The following is a 14072-nucleotide window of genomic DNA, read 5'->3' as shown; positions in this document are numbered from 1 at the left end:
TATAGTTGGGAGTTGACCTCTGGAGGTATAGACCAGGTAAGCAGCCCATCTGGAGCAGGGGTCAGTGGGACGGCTCATGTTCTGGGCAGGGCACATTTATGTCTCAGCACTGTGGATTCCAAGCATGGATCCCAGAAACAGGGCCTCCTTTGTCTCGGCTCTAGTTGTTTTTTTTTTTTGACATGGAGTTTCGATCTTGCTGCCCAGGCTGGAGTGCAATGGCACGATCTCAGCTCATTGCAACCTCCACCTCCCGGGTTTAAGCGATTCTCCTGCCTCAGCCTCCTGAGTAGATGGGATTACAGGTATGCAACACCACACCCAGCTGGTTTTTGTATTTTTAGTAGAGACGCGGTTTCTCCATGTTGCTCAGGCTGGTCTCGAACTCCCAACCTCAGGTGATCTGCCCGCCTCGGCCTCCCAAAGTGCTGGGATTACAGGCATGAGCCACTGCACCTGGTCTGCTCTACTTTTAAATAGTTTTTCTGAGAGTTAGCTGATAGAAGGTGCAGCATGTCTGAGCAATTTTTATGCTATGACTATTCAACTGCTAAAAAAGAAATTAAAATTCCAATACCTGCCTTCATAGGATGCCAAGCATCTCTGAGGGGCTGCCGCTAAGAAGGCTGAGTGGACACTGGTCTATAAACTGACCAGGAATGCTCAACTGAACACTGCCTTTCTTTGATCTTACGTACAGTGGTTTCTACAGAGGCTCACAAATCACACCTCCTCGTCTACAGGAATCAGACAAATACCATCTAATAACCATGTGTACAAGGGTGGCTGGGGATGACCAGTACCAGCTGGAAGTTTCCTGCATTTTTGATAAAACAAGACATTTCATTAGAATGTATGTTTCCGTGGCATCATTTGTGCATGTAGGAAGTTCCCACTGGTAAATGCCATCATTCTTTCCAAATGTCCCCTGTCTTCAAACCCCTAGTCCATGGGTTCAAGTGCTGTTTTCTTACTGGAGCCACTTTCATAACAGTCCTTTGAAAATTTTCTTTTTAGAGACAGGGTCTGTGCTCTGTTGCCCAGGCTACAGTGCAGTGTCATGCCTTGAAGGCTCACTCCAGCCTTAACCTCCCCAGCTAAAGTAATCCTCCTGCGTAAGCCTCCTGAGTAGTTGGGACTACAGACATATGCTGCTACACCCAGGTAATTTTAAAAATTTTTTGTACTTGAGCCTCCCAAAGCTGTGCGATTACATGCATGAGCCACAGCTCCTGTCCCATATCATAATTCTCAGTCCAAGCAGAACCACCAGGCCTTCAAATTGAAGAAGCCAGCCCTGGGAGTGCCATAGGGTAATAGTTTTGGGCTCCTGGGTAGGTTCATTTATGATGGAGACAACCTTAAATGCCACAGTCAGGAAAACCATCCTGTAAAGTGGCCACTTTTCTCACAAGCAGCAGGAAAAAAACAGTTCTTTTTACTTTTAATTTTTTGAGACAGTGTCTTGCTCTGTTGGACAGGCTGGAGTGCAGTGGTGCTAACTCAGTTCACTGTAGCCTCCACCTCCTGAGCTTAAGTGATCCTCCTTGCTCAGCCTCCTGAGTAGCTGTGACTACATGCATGTGCCACCCCACCTGGCTGATTTCTGTATTTTCTGTAAAGTCGAGGTCTTGCTCTCTTGCCCAGTCTGCTCTTGAACTCCTAGATTCAATCAGTCCTCCTCCTTTGGCAAGAGCCAAAGTGCTGGGATTATAGGCAAGAGCCACCACATCTGGCCAAAACAACAGTTATTAGCTGGGCAAGGTGGCTGACACCAGTAATTTCAGCAGTTTGGGAGGCCGAGGCAGGCATATCACCTGAGGTCAGGAGTTCAAGACCAGCCTGACCAAAATGGTGAAACCCTGTCTCTACTAAAAATACACAATTAGCTGGGTGTGGTGGTGCGTGCCTGTAGCCCCCGCTACTCAGGGAAGTTGAAGCAGGAGAATCACTCAATCCTGAAAGGCGGAGGCTGCAGTGAGCAGAGATCACACCACTGCATTGCAGCCTGGGTGACAGAGTAAGACTCTATCTCAACAACAACAACAACAACAAGAGTTCTTGAGGATTAAAGTAAAACTGGACTTCAGGTCTGGCCTCAGACTGCTGAGACACGACAGTGGTAGACAGCACAGGTTGCCTTGCTGCAATACAAGGGCACTCTGCCAAGGGAACAGTAGAAACACTACAGGTAGCCCTAGGCCCAGGAAATAGAGCAGAAGGCCTATCATGCAGGAAGGTGTCCATTGGAGGAGGAGTGCCAGTGGTGGGCCCCAGGTGATATCCCTGTCAGTGTGAAGAACTACATGCAGGTCCTAACGAAACAAAAGCCATCTGCCTGCAACTGGCCAACTTGGTTGAAGACATGTATGTGTCTCTACTCTGTCCACAGCCAGGGTTAACATGGACTCCATACTGGAGTTTCTTAAGTTTTTTTAAAAATTGGTGCAGAATAAAACTGAACATCAGGTCTGGCCTCAGACTTAACAATGATGGAGAGGACAGGCTGCCTCGCTGTATTAAAACTTTCTTCCTTAATAGACATCAACTTCAGAAAGTTCATGAATACAAATTACTTTCTGTGATGTAAGACTGTTGTATTGGTCCATTCTCACACTGCTAATAAAAACATAGCCAAGACTGAGTAATTTATAAAGGAAAGACGTTTAATGGACTCATGGTTCTACATGGCTGGGGAGTCATAGTCATGGCGGAAGGCAAAGAATGAGCAAAGGTATGCCTTACATGGTGGCAGGCAAGAGAGCTTGTGCAGGGGAACTCTCATTTATAAAACTTTCAGATCTCATGAGACTTTTTCACTACTACAAGAATAGTAGGGGGGAGCTGCCCCCCATGATTCAATCATCTACACCTGGTCGTGCCCTTGACACATGGGAACTAGAAATTTGGGTGGGGATGCAGCCAATTCAAGGTGAGATTTGGGTTGGGATGCAGTCAAACAACCATATCTATTACGAAAACAACTACAGCCATTTTCTTAATTTTGAAAATCTGAGGGTTGTGCCCCATGTCACTGGATAGTTAATAAATGACCTGTAAATACAAGCTGAGTATTCTCTTACTCTCCTTTTCGTACCCCACAATCATGGACCTTATAAATAAAAAACCAGAAGATCTTTTCATTTTACCCAAACAGACAGCTTTTATGTCACACTGTTCAATAGAAGAGATATTAATAGTCTAGGAGAGCTTTCATTAAATGCTAGATCTGATTCTCCAGTCAGAGAGGCACTTTAAGAATCTGTTCACTGGGGCACACATGTGTACACACACACCCTCACCCACAAGTGCACCATGCATGCAACATATGCATGCTCTGAACTTACATGCATGCTGAAGCGGCTTCTCTACAGGGTTATAGAGCAGTAGTATTTCCAAGTGGAGCAGGTTCTCTGGGTAGAAATTCAGACTCACTGACTGACTTGCCATGTACTCGCTGGCAATCACCTAATAGGGAATGATGTCCTGGGCTTTTGCAAAGGCCAAATAAGCTCATGCTCAGTTTTTTGGGGCCCAATGCCCTCAGCAGGAACACTGAGCTCAATGATTATACCACAATTTGGCCAAAAACACTCAACATGGAGTGCTGGAGGCTGAGACTAAATGTGTCCATGAATTAAACAGTTTTTTATGATGGGCAATAACCATGTGTTATAGCAGAGTTCTCAGATTGGCAGTGCACACAATTTCCTGACATTGAAGATGAAAATAAAGAAAATCAGGTTGAAGGGTTGTGATGGAAAACTCGAACAGGAAGCTCTTCTGGCTAGATCAAAAGCAAACAATAAAAAGCAGCTACTAAGAAATTTATGGCAGGTAGGTTTTTAAGAAGGCATTTGGATTGGCCCAGATTTAAAAGAAAACAATGAACCCAGAGAGGCCCACCAAACCTCCAGAGCCCGCGCACTCACTGATTGCATGTGCTCCATTCACTATGGCCTCTTGGTTCTTTGGAGGATTTTGCTGGGAAACAGTAGCTGGGGTTACAGTTGCCACCTTTGCCATTGCTGATGCCTCTGTGGCTGCTGCACTTGCTTGCTGCTGAGTGAGCTTCTCCCCAAACGCCTGCTGCCGCATCTGCACCACATCAGGAATCACAGCATCTATCAGGGACAGGGACTCTATAGGGCGGCTGTCGAACACTGTTCCATCCTGGGGAAGCAAGCCAAGCAACAGCCATCAATTCACACGGGTGAGGGCTCTGGGAATGGTCTCTACTCTCTGGGCAGGAGAGATACAGGGACGTGGAGCGTAAATAGCTGGCTCCCAGCAGCCAGGGGTGAGGGGGAAGTAGCATAGACCCTGTTAGCTATAAGTTCTAAATTTTTTTTCAAAGAATCAATGTCAGTATATTCAATTCTTTACCTTCACTTTTAAACTTAACTTCCTCATAAAGCAACCTTTTTCAATTACCTGCTCCACCCGAACTCATTACAATTACCTACTCCACCCTGACTCATTCTGGTTACCTGCTCCACCCTGACTCATTCTGATTACCTACTCCACTCTGACTCATTCCGCTTACCTGCTCTGCCATAACCATTTTTCCTGCCAAACCACTCACCCCGTCACTCTCTTGAAATTAACCAATTGGAGTTAGTTTAGCCTGTGTGGTCTAACCCTAGCCAATAGGGGAATGACACAGCAGGAGGGGCCACGTGCGTCAGGGATAAGAACCCCTTCCCCTCCCTTGTCCAAGTGTGCGCTCACCATTGCTCCATCTGTAAGGGCTCACCCTTCTATGGAAGTAACTTGCCTTGCTGAGAATTAAAAAGAATATTTTATATTCAAATGCTATTTCCTTTGTGGCACTGAAACTTTATATATAACAACTTGGGGGCTCGTCCAGGATTACATTCCCCACCAGGGACTGTCTCTGGTTCTCTCTTGTGAGAAGGCACACCCCGCCACTTGTCCTCAGGGGTGAAAAATCAGAACCCACCCAGTGTGAGGAATAACCCGAGCTCTTAGCAACAGGGGAAAAATAAAAAATAAAAAACTGGACAGCAACCTAGCTTAAAGGATCCTCACATTCTGTGGTGATGACTCTGTGCACAGACCAGGGAAGGAAAAGCTGGGGAGCCAGCGAAGTATTTCTTTGGTGGTGAGGACCACGATAAGGAAGCCACAGGAGGTTCAGTGAAGTACTCCTTGGTCAGGGTGGCTTAGAGGTTAAAAAGAGGTGAGACATCCCCACTGTGGCAGACTGAACCTCACACACATCTCCAGTAGTAGAAAACGCAAGACATTTCCAGTGGGGAAACTAAGCCTCTGCCCAAAACGCAAGAAATTTCCAGTGGGGAAACTGAGCCTCACCCCAAACCCAAGAAATTTCCAGTGGAGGAAACTGAGCCTCACCCCAAAAGGCAAGAAATTTCCAGTGGTGGAAATTGAGCCTCACCCCAAAAAGTGAGAATTTTCCAGTAATGGACATTGAACCTTAAACCTGACCCCAAAACCATCAAGATGGGAAATACCCCAAGCAAGACAGGGAGCAAGAAAGATAAAGATGGTAACAAAGATATCCCCCCCAGATAGCTCCCTAGGTCTCATGCTAAAACACTGAAAAGATGATGAAAGAACTAAACATAGAAAAAGCAACAAATGATAAAACATGGCTCTTTTATTTGGACTCAGTGACCCATCCTCAATGCCTTAATTTTCTGGCCAAAGTCTGAGTCAAACAAGGATGTAATGTGTCAGTTTCTAATCTGATATGTTAAAGCTAAAAGTCCATTGTGTTTCAAGAAGCAGGCTATGCCCTTTGTTGGAGGCAAGGACTTGCCCTCCTGTTTCCCTTAACAACAAGTAGGGAAGAACCTAATCTGGCACCTCAAAATGAAAGTCAGAGGAGCCGGCTCTCATGCCTAAAGATTCCAGCGCATGGGATCCCCTAGTCTATGTTCTCCCATTCAGTGTCCCCAATCTTTCCCCTCACACAGCCACTGCCTCCTCAGATCCCATTCCAAATTCCCCCTCTACTCATGTTAGCCCTCCTCTTTATAACCCTGACTCTTGGGAATTACCATCCCACCACACTGTTCTCTCCCAACCTAAATACCCCTTCTAAAATGACTCCAGCATAAGGTAGAACAATGTAAAAAAGATATTCAGAATTTTCCATTTCCCTCCGTACCTAAGAGGTCAGCTTGGACCCTCTTCCCTTTGAAAGAGGTATCACAAGGAGCAGGGGGCACTGCCTTCGTAAATGCTTCCCTAATAAGTTCAGAAGTTCAGAATTTTAAAAAGGAGCTTAAACTGCTACTAGATGAGCCTTACGGAGTGGCAGACCAAATTGAACAATTCTTAGAACCTCAGTTATACATTTGGGTCCAGTTAATATCCATCTTGGGCATTCTCCTTTCAGGGGAGAAAGAGTAGCTCCATTCCCCCCCGTCCCTCCCCTAGAGGAAGGAGGAGGGGGAGAACAGCAGCATAAGCAGCTGGTAGAGGCACGGAAAGAACAGCAAACACAGAAAGAGAGAGAGAGAGACAGAGAGAGAAAGAGGGAGTCAAAGAGAGAGAAAGAGAGACAGAAAGTCAAAGAGAGAAAGAGACAGATAGAAGTAGTAAAGAGAAAACAGTGAACCCTATACTTTTAAAAGTCAGGGTAAATTTAAAACCGGTAATTGATAATTGAAGGTATTCTCTGTGACCCTGTAACACTCTAACCCGATTTTGTTGTCAGTATAAACAAGGGCATAGCCCAAAAGCACTCAGGCCACTGAAAACCCATAGCTTTCCTAATCAAAAATCCTTAACCCAGTAAACCCCGAATGGCCCAAATGCATTCAATCTGTAGTGGCACAGTGCTTTGCTAATACAAGAAGGTAGAAAAATAACTTTTAGAGGAAACCTCATTGTGAGCACACCTTACCAGTTCAGAACTATCCTAAGTTCAAAAAAAAAAAAAACAAAAAAAAGCAAAAGGTAGCTTACTAACTCAAAAATCTTAAAGTATGGGGCTATTCTGTTAGAAAAAGATCATTTAACATTAACCACTGATAATTCCTTTAACCCAGCAGGTTTCCTAACAGGTTATCTAAATCTTAATTAATTACCATAGAAAGGTCCAACCAGACCTAGGAGGAACTCCCTTCAAAGTCAGGATAATAGATGGTTCCTCCCAGGTGATAGACGGAAAAAGTATTCACTAAGTGATAAGGAAACTTTTTTTTTTTTTTTTGAGACGGAGTCTCGCTCTGTGGCCCAGGCTGGAGTGCAGCGGCCAGATCTCAGCTCACTGCAAGCTCCACCTCCCGGGTTTACGCCATTCTCCTGCCTCAGCCTCCTGAGTAGCTGGCACTACAGGCACCCACCACCTCACCTGGCTAGTTTTTTGTATTTTTTTAGTAGAGATGGGGTTTCACCGTGTTCGTCAGGATGGTCTCAATCTTCTGACCTCATGATCCGCCTGTCTCAGCCTCCCAAAGTGCTGGGATTACAGGCTTGAGCCACTGCGCCCGGCCATGTAACTCTTGTAGAAGCAGAGTTAGGAAAACTGCCTAATAGGTCCCCTCAAACATGAGCTGTTTGCACTCAGGCAAGCCTTAAAGTAGTTACAGAACTAGGAAGAAACCATCTATGCCAATTCTAAGTTAATTTGGACTAAATCTCTTATTAATAGCAAAGGATAATTGAAATCGCAAGCTTACAAGGTTTTCAATGAAAGTAAATTTTGCTAAAAGTTAGCAGTGTAACATGTATTATGCTAACTTCTAATCTTGTGACCTGGGGCAGTCTCGTCCACAGACATGAGGAAAGTTCGCTTTGGAAAAGAATGGTTATCATCTTTGAGAGAGGGAAAAAAAAAAAAAAAAAAAAAGGGTGGGGGGAGAATGGGAGAATTCATGTAAAATGGAATGTTATATAGCAAATTCTTGTCCTAAAATAAATTTTAACTGGTTGTTTAAAGAAAGGGATGTTTGCAACAAGTCAGAAAGTTGAGGCATGTCAAACAATTGTCTGTGAAAATTGTGGGGGGAAAAGTTATAAAAGGGAATTTATGCAGGAAATGTTATATAATTTAAAAGCAATTAGGCCTCCTAAATGTGAAACTATAGAAGAAGCAGTTTATGTGCAAAGTATATAAGGAAAGTAAAATATACCTTTGTAAAAGGATTATAAGGATGCACAAGAATGTGGATTTTTACCTACATTGAAAGGTTAAAAAATACATATTTTGTTTTAAAGGTTTAAAAGTTTTGAAACGTTAATTGTACAGAAAATTATGTGTGTAAAGATACTGGATAAAGTTAAAGGGGTGTCATCCAGTGTTTCTGTGAAATGGACATTAAAATAAAAGCACAACAGGTTTTTCTTAAAGCATCAACCTGCTCTTTAAGAAAAATTATGAAGGGTTAAAAAGACTCTATAAAAATCTTACCTTATGGTCAGACATTAAAAATTGAATATGCCTACAAGGTCTTATTAAAACTAAGTTTAACATTAATAACACACTAATATAAAGGTGAAATTTAGCTTATCTGGTATAAAAATCATACAGGAAGCACTGTCAAATATGGTGCTTGCTTTCTTTGGTCTAAAAACGAGTAAAAATAGGTGCTAAAGGAAATTTCTCAATAAGATGGCACCAGGGACTACAAAGCCCACTGCTGATGTCCCCAGATTTAAAACAAAAGGTCAGTTTCTTCAAAATTACATACTTGGTTTATCTTCCACTTTCCTTTCCCTGAAAACTAAAGTCTTTTAGCACAGGTACCACTCCTAGAATTTCCGGTAAACCAGCATCAGCCTGAGGATCACCTTCTCATCAAAGGGTGACAAGAAAGGAAACACGAGCCAGCCTAGGAAGGACCCTACCTTGTGCTGCTAACCACCGAGTTCATACAGCGGAAGGGGGAGGGACTCATCACCACCAAGACAGCACCACCCCCTCCAGAGTCGTAAGCGATAGTCCCAGGGGAAAACTCTACCAAACTAAAGCTAAGAAAAATTTAACTCTTTTCATCTATTCTATTTCTCTTTCTTCTTTCCTTGCTCTATTGCTGACCATCTAGTTATTAACACAACCTAGTCAATTTCACCTCAAACCACTGCATTTAATGCTTGCCTTGTTATGCCCTTGGGGATTTGCCAAGTCAAAGACAGCTCTCTACTTCAGGAAAGTACCTACGTCCCTCCTGACTCTCCTCAGACTAGGCATTAGTAAACTAGGACCATTTAATCCAGGGAGATTTTCATAAAGACTCCAGTGTCAACCAGGGGTCTTGCTCCCCAGTGCAGAGCCTTTATGCCATAGTTGGTCCAATATTCTGTGGACCGCTAAAGAGCAAGAATGGACTGCCCCAACTGGTTTTTGAAATTTCCTAAAAACCATACATGCATTTTACTAGAGGGACAGCACTCCCTGCTAACTGGCAGGTAAACCAGTGTAATTCTATACAGGTTACTATCTCAAACCCTCAAAGTTCTTCCCCATTCCTAAGCCTGTTCCCTTCTTTAAGTTGGTTTTATGGTATACGGGCTGTGATTTCAAGGACAAACCCTGTTAGATTCTTTGAAATGCATTTCTTTGATCCCCCACCGCCTGTACCTTCTTCTAAGCCTTCTTCCAAAACCTCTCACAATGGAAGAATTGTTCCTCCTCCATCTAATGACAAGACCAAGATGGCTATCATAAAATTTAAAGACTTAAAACAAACTTTGACAATTAAGACAGGATGTCAAGATGCAAGTGTCTGGTTGGAATGGATCAAATATTCCGTCCACACATTAAAAGAAAGCAGATGTTATGCTTGTGTGCACGGCAGGCCAGGGGCCCAGACTGTCCCCTTTCCACTAGGATGGTCCTTCAGTCGACCAGGCATGGGCTGTATAGTAGCTCTTTTCCAGGATTCTACAGCCTGGGGTAACAAGTCACACCAAGCTCAGTCTCTGCTATATCCTGAAGTTTGGCACCCTGTGGGTCAGCCCCCAAGGGCCATCCAGCCTCCATCTCCCAACACTAAGTTACTTCATGTCTCTCAAACAGGGAGAAAACTTATTGTTCCTTGGAGACCTGAAGGGATGCAGTGAGCTTAAGAATTTTCAAGAGCTTACCAATCAGTCAGCCCTTGTTCATACCCAAGTAGATGCATGGTGGTATTGTGGTGGACTTTTATGTGTGGTGGTATTGTGGTGGACCTTTACTGGATACTCTGCTGAGTAACTGGAATGGCACTTGTGCTTTAGTCCAGCTGGCTATCCCTTTCACCCTGGCATTTCATCAACCAGAGGAAGGAAAAATAAGACATTGTAAAGTGAGAGAACACCCTTATGCATCCTTCAACTCTCACGTATATTTAGACACAATTAGAGTCCCACAAGGAATACCAGTCAATTTAAAGCCCAAAATCAAATAGCTGCAGGATTTGAGTCAACATTTTGGTAAGTGACAATTAATAAAAATGAAAACTGGATATACTACCTCTACTACAACCAACAGCGATTTATTAACTATGCTAGAGATACTGTTAAATGATTAGCTGAGCAATTTGGGGCTATGTGCCAGATGGCTTGGGAAAATAGAATAGCCTTCGACATGGTATTAACAGAAAGAGGAGTTTGCATCATGATTAAAACTCAATGTTGCACCTTCATCTCAAACAACACTACCCCTGATGGAAGTATAACAAAGGCATTAGGCCGGGCACGGTGGCTCAAGCCTGTAATCCCAGCACTTTGGGAGGCCGAGACGGGCGGATCACGAGGTCAGGAGATCGAGACCATCCTGGCTAACCCGGTGAAACCCCGTCTCTACTAAAAAATACAAAAAACTAGCCGGGCGAGGTGGCGGGCGCCTGTAATCCCAGCTACTCGGGAGGCTGAGGCAGGAGAATGGCGTAAACCCGGGAGGCGGAGCTTGCAGTGAGCTGAGATCCGGCCACTGCATTCCAGCCTGGGCGACAGAGTGAGACTCCGTCTCAAAAAAAAAAAAAAAAAAAAAAAAGGAGTAATAGCCTCAATTCTTACGGCAATTCCCTCACAGCTGAAATGGGTGTACTTATTCTTGTCAGGTGTTGTATCATACCATGCATCCATGGGTTGGTGCAGAGGCTCACAGAAACAGCACTTACTAAAACCTCCCTTAACTATCCTCCACCTTACCCAGAGAAGCTTCTTCTTTTGGAAAATTAAGCAAAACAACTAAGCCAAGACATGTTTAAAGAAAAAGTCAGAGAAGAAAAAGCTGTAAGGAAATACAAGGGGAGGGGTTGTTAGACGTGAGTTCTAAATTTCTTTTCAAAGAATCAACATGTCAGTAGGTTCAATTCTTTACCTTCTACTTTTAAACTTAACTTCCTCATAAAGCAATCTTTTTCAATTACCTGCTCTATCCTGACTCATTTCAATCACCTGCTCCACCCTGACTCATTCTGATTACCTGCTCTGTCATAATCATTTTCCCCGCCAAATCACTTACCTGTCATTCTCGCCTCTGTGGTCTAACCCTAGCTAATAGAGGAACCACACAGCAGGAGGGGCCACATGAGTCAGGAATAAAAACCCCTTCCCCTTCCTTGTCGGGTGTGCACTCACCATTACTCCATCTGTAATTTGGATGTAATTTGGGTGTAAGGGTACACCCTTCTATAGAAGTTGTCTTTCTGAGAATTAAAAAGAAAATTTTAAATTTGAGTGTTATTTCTTTTGTGGCACTGAAACTTTATACATAACAACCTGGAGCCCAGGAACCTGGGGTGAACAATTCCATGGTGGGCAAGGGGCAGGGAACATGGCAACTGTTGTTAAGAACCACGTGTGACCACTTTTTTGGGTGTCAAACCCAGTTGCAGCATTCTGGACAAAAAGGCCATTTATTCTTGACAAACTGTGGTATCCCTGATGCAGTGATTCTCAATGGAGGGTGACTGTGCCTCCTTAGGAGATATTAGGCAATGTCTGGAGACACTTTTGGTTGTCACAACTAAGAGAGGAGGAATGCTTCTGGAACCTGGTGGGTGGAGCCCGGGGATGCTGCTGAACACCTACAGTGCCCAGGACAGCCCCACTACAGAGACTCAACCAGTCCTGAGTGCTGCCGTGGAGAGTACTGAGTGCTGCAGTGGAGTGCTGCAGTGGAGAAGCCCTGTCCAGGTGCTATCGTGAGTGTGCAAAATCTCTGCAAATGACCATCCATTAATACAGGAGGCTAATGCTTCAGAAGCAGAGCCCAAATGAGATGCCCACACCATTGAGGCCTGGATTGGAAGTCCATCTGTCCATGAGATTTAATAAAATAGGCACCTGCTGCTACTTGAAATGACTAATTGGGTTCAGGGTTAGACTAACTAGAGTCCTGACACAATTAACAACATTATTTTGTTCTGATTCATTTTTTTTTTTTTTTAACATTCTTTGATTCTCTGATTTCCATCTACTGGAAAAAACTTTCCACACACATTTAAAAATACAGGAGGAAGTTCTTTCCTTGTGAAGCATGCCAAATATTCAAATCACATGAAACTCAATATGCCTTGGGGTAGTGTCTGGTGCATACGCAAAGATGTTTTTATACATCCTAAAGTTGAACAACCTCGGAAACGAGGAAAAATTGAAAGGCTCGTATTTCAGCTTAAGAACTAAGCAAAACATCACCCCAGATGATTTCTGATTACAAGACACTATTTGAAATAAGGGAAGCAATACAACCTATATAAACAACTAGCAGCATCACCTCTTCAGGCAACCTTGGCCCCTGATTCTGACCATGGAGTGGACAATGGTGACTGGTCAAGACACTTTCATATCCCCCTCCTCCTTCATATGTGCTCACTCAAATGAAAAAGCACATCACAAAATGCCGTAACTGTCCAAGACAGTAAAAACACGTCCTGTTTTTAAACTCCAAGAGCACACTGTCTCTCTCTCTCTCTTTCTCTCTCTCTTTCTTTAGAGGCAGGGTCTTGCTCTGTCACCCAAGTTGCTGTGCAGTGGCATGATCACAGCTCACTGCAACCTCAAACTCCTGGCCTGAAGCAATCCTCCCACCTTGGCCTCCTAAAGTGTAGGGATTATAAATATGAGTCACCTCCCCTGGCCTGACACATTTTTTTAATGACTAGAAACCATTGTGACAAATGGGATGGTGTTTCATTGGCCCTCAGAGTGCTGGAATCTGGAGTGCCAAGGAAAGGAAGCTATGAAGGCTTCTCAATAGAGGATAGGCAGAAGGCAATGAGCAGAGGAAAATGGAGTCACAGCACCCTGAGACCTGAGATCTTGCTGGCCTCAAGCATGTGTCCTCCTAGAGAGGTAGGAAAATAGGGTGTGCATGCAGAGAACATAAGGTTGATTGACACTTCAGCTATGACAAGAAATTTCCTCTCCATAGGGTGTATACCAAGTAAATGACTTTGTAACTTTACTTCACCCTCTCCATTAACACAGGGTGTACACCAATGGAATCCTCTAGGGGGTATTTAAACTGTCAAAAATTCTGTAATGGGGGCCTTCAGACCTTATGCTCTCAGGGCCTCTCCCAAACTGTGGAGTGTAATTTCGTTTTCAATAAATCCCTTAATTCCTTCCTTGCTTTGTTTGTGCATCTTATCCAATTTTTTCTTCAAGATGCCAAGAACCTGGACACACTCCATCAATAATATATTTTGGTGAGCCAGCCAGGAGAAACGCCAGGAGAAGGTAGCCCCAAAGTTTGGGATTTATGTTTCTCCTTTTCCTTTCTGCTCCATACAGGAGAATATTTCTCTCTCTCTTTTCCCTTCCAACTCTGAACCCTTGGGCAGCAGTGCCTAAACATGGAAGCAAATGCAGGTTTCTGGCTCTGCCAGTGAAACTAAAGGGTTTCCATGTGAAGAAGCCTGACTGTCACTGCTGATTTGCTTAAGAAACCAGGGTCTTTTTTGTTTTCTTCCCCCTCTTTCCTTTTTGGTCTTTCAGTGGCTGTTTCCTAGTAGCTCCTTGAAGATTGAGGGCAACTGGCTGGGGTCACTCCCTGATAGTGACCCGCAGAACGAAAGGGAAGTTATAACTGCCCTGCCCAGAAGGGAGATGGACTTTTTTAAAAAAATATTTTCTGGGTGTGGTCC

General features: G+C 43.9%; 1 protein-coding gene across 44 annotated transcripts in view; it reads right to left on the bottom strand.

The window, feature by feature from the left end:
• Positions 1-14072, bottom strand: part of TBL1Y (transducin beta like 1 Y-linked) — a 227247-nt gene that overhangs the window by 39473 nt on the left and 173702 nt on the right. For 31 of the 44 annotated variants that reach the window (XR_012430491.1, XR_012430490.1, XM_074030542.1 and 28 more), the window contains one exon: positions 3933-4173. Coding sequence is in view for 42 of the 44 variants with exons in the window: in XM_074030542.1 (XP_073886643.1) it covers positions 3933-4173 (241 nt within the window). In the remaining 2 variants the exon portion in view is untranslated. Of the gene's footprint in view, positions 1-3347; positions 3470-3932; positions 4174-4731; positions 4782-11562; positions 11631-14072 lie in introns of those variants that run through there. The other 13 variants (XM_074030556.1, XM_074030568.1, XM_074030557.1 and 10 more) reach the window with 4 other exon arrangements.

This window comes from Macaca fascicularis, chromosome Y (genome assembly GCF_037993035.2).
Source record: "Macaca fascicularis isolate 582-1 chromosome Y, T2T-MFA8v1.1".
Lineage (NCBI taxonomy): Eukaryota > Metazoa > Chordata > Mammalia > Primates > Cercopithecidae > Macaca > Macaca fascicularis.
Note: the sequence above shows the minus strand (reverse complement) of the source record. Positions and strands in the feature narration are given on the sequence as shown.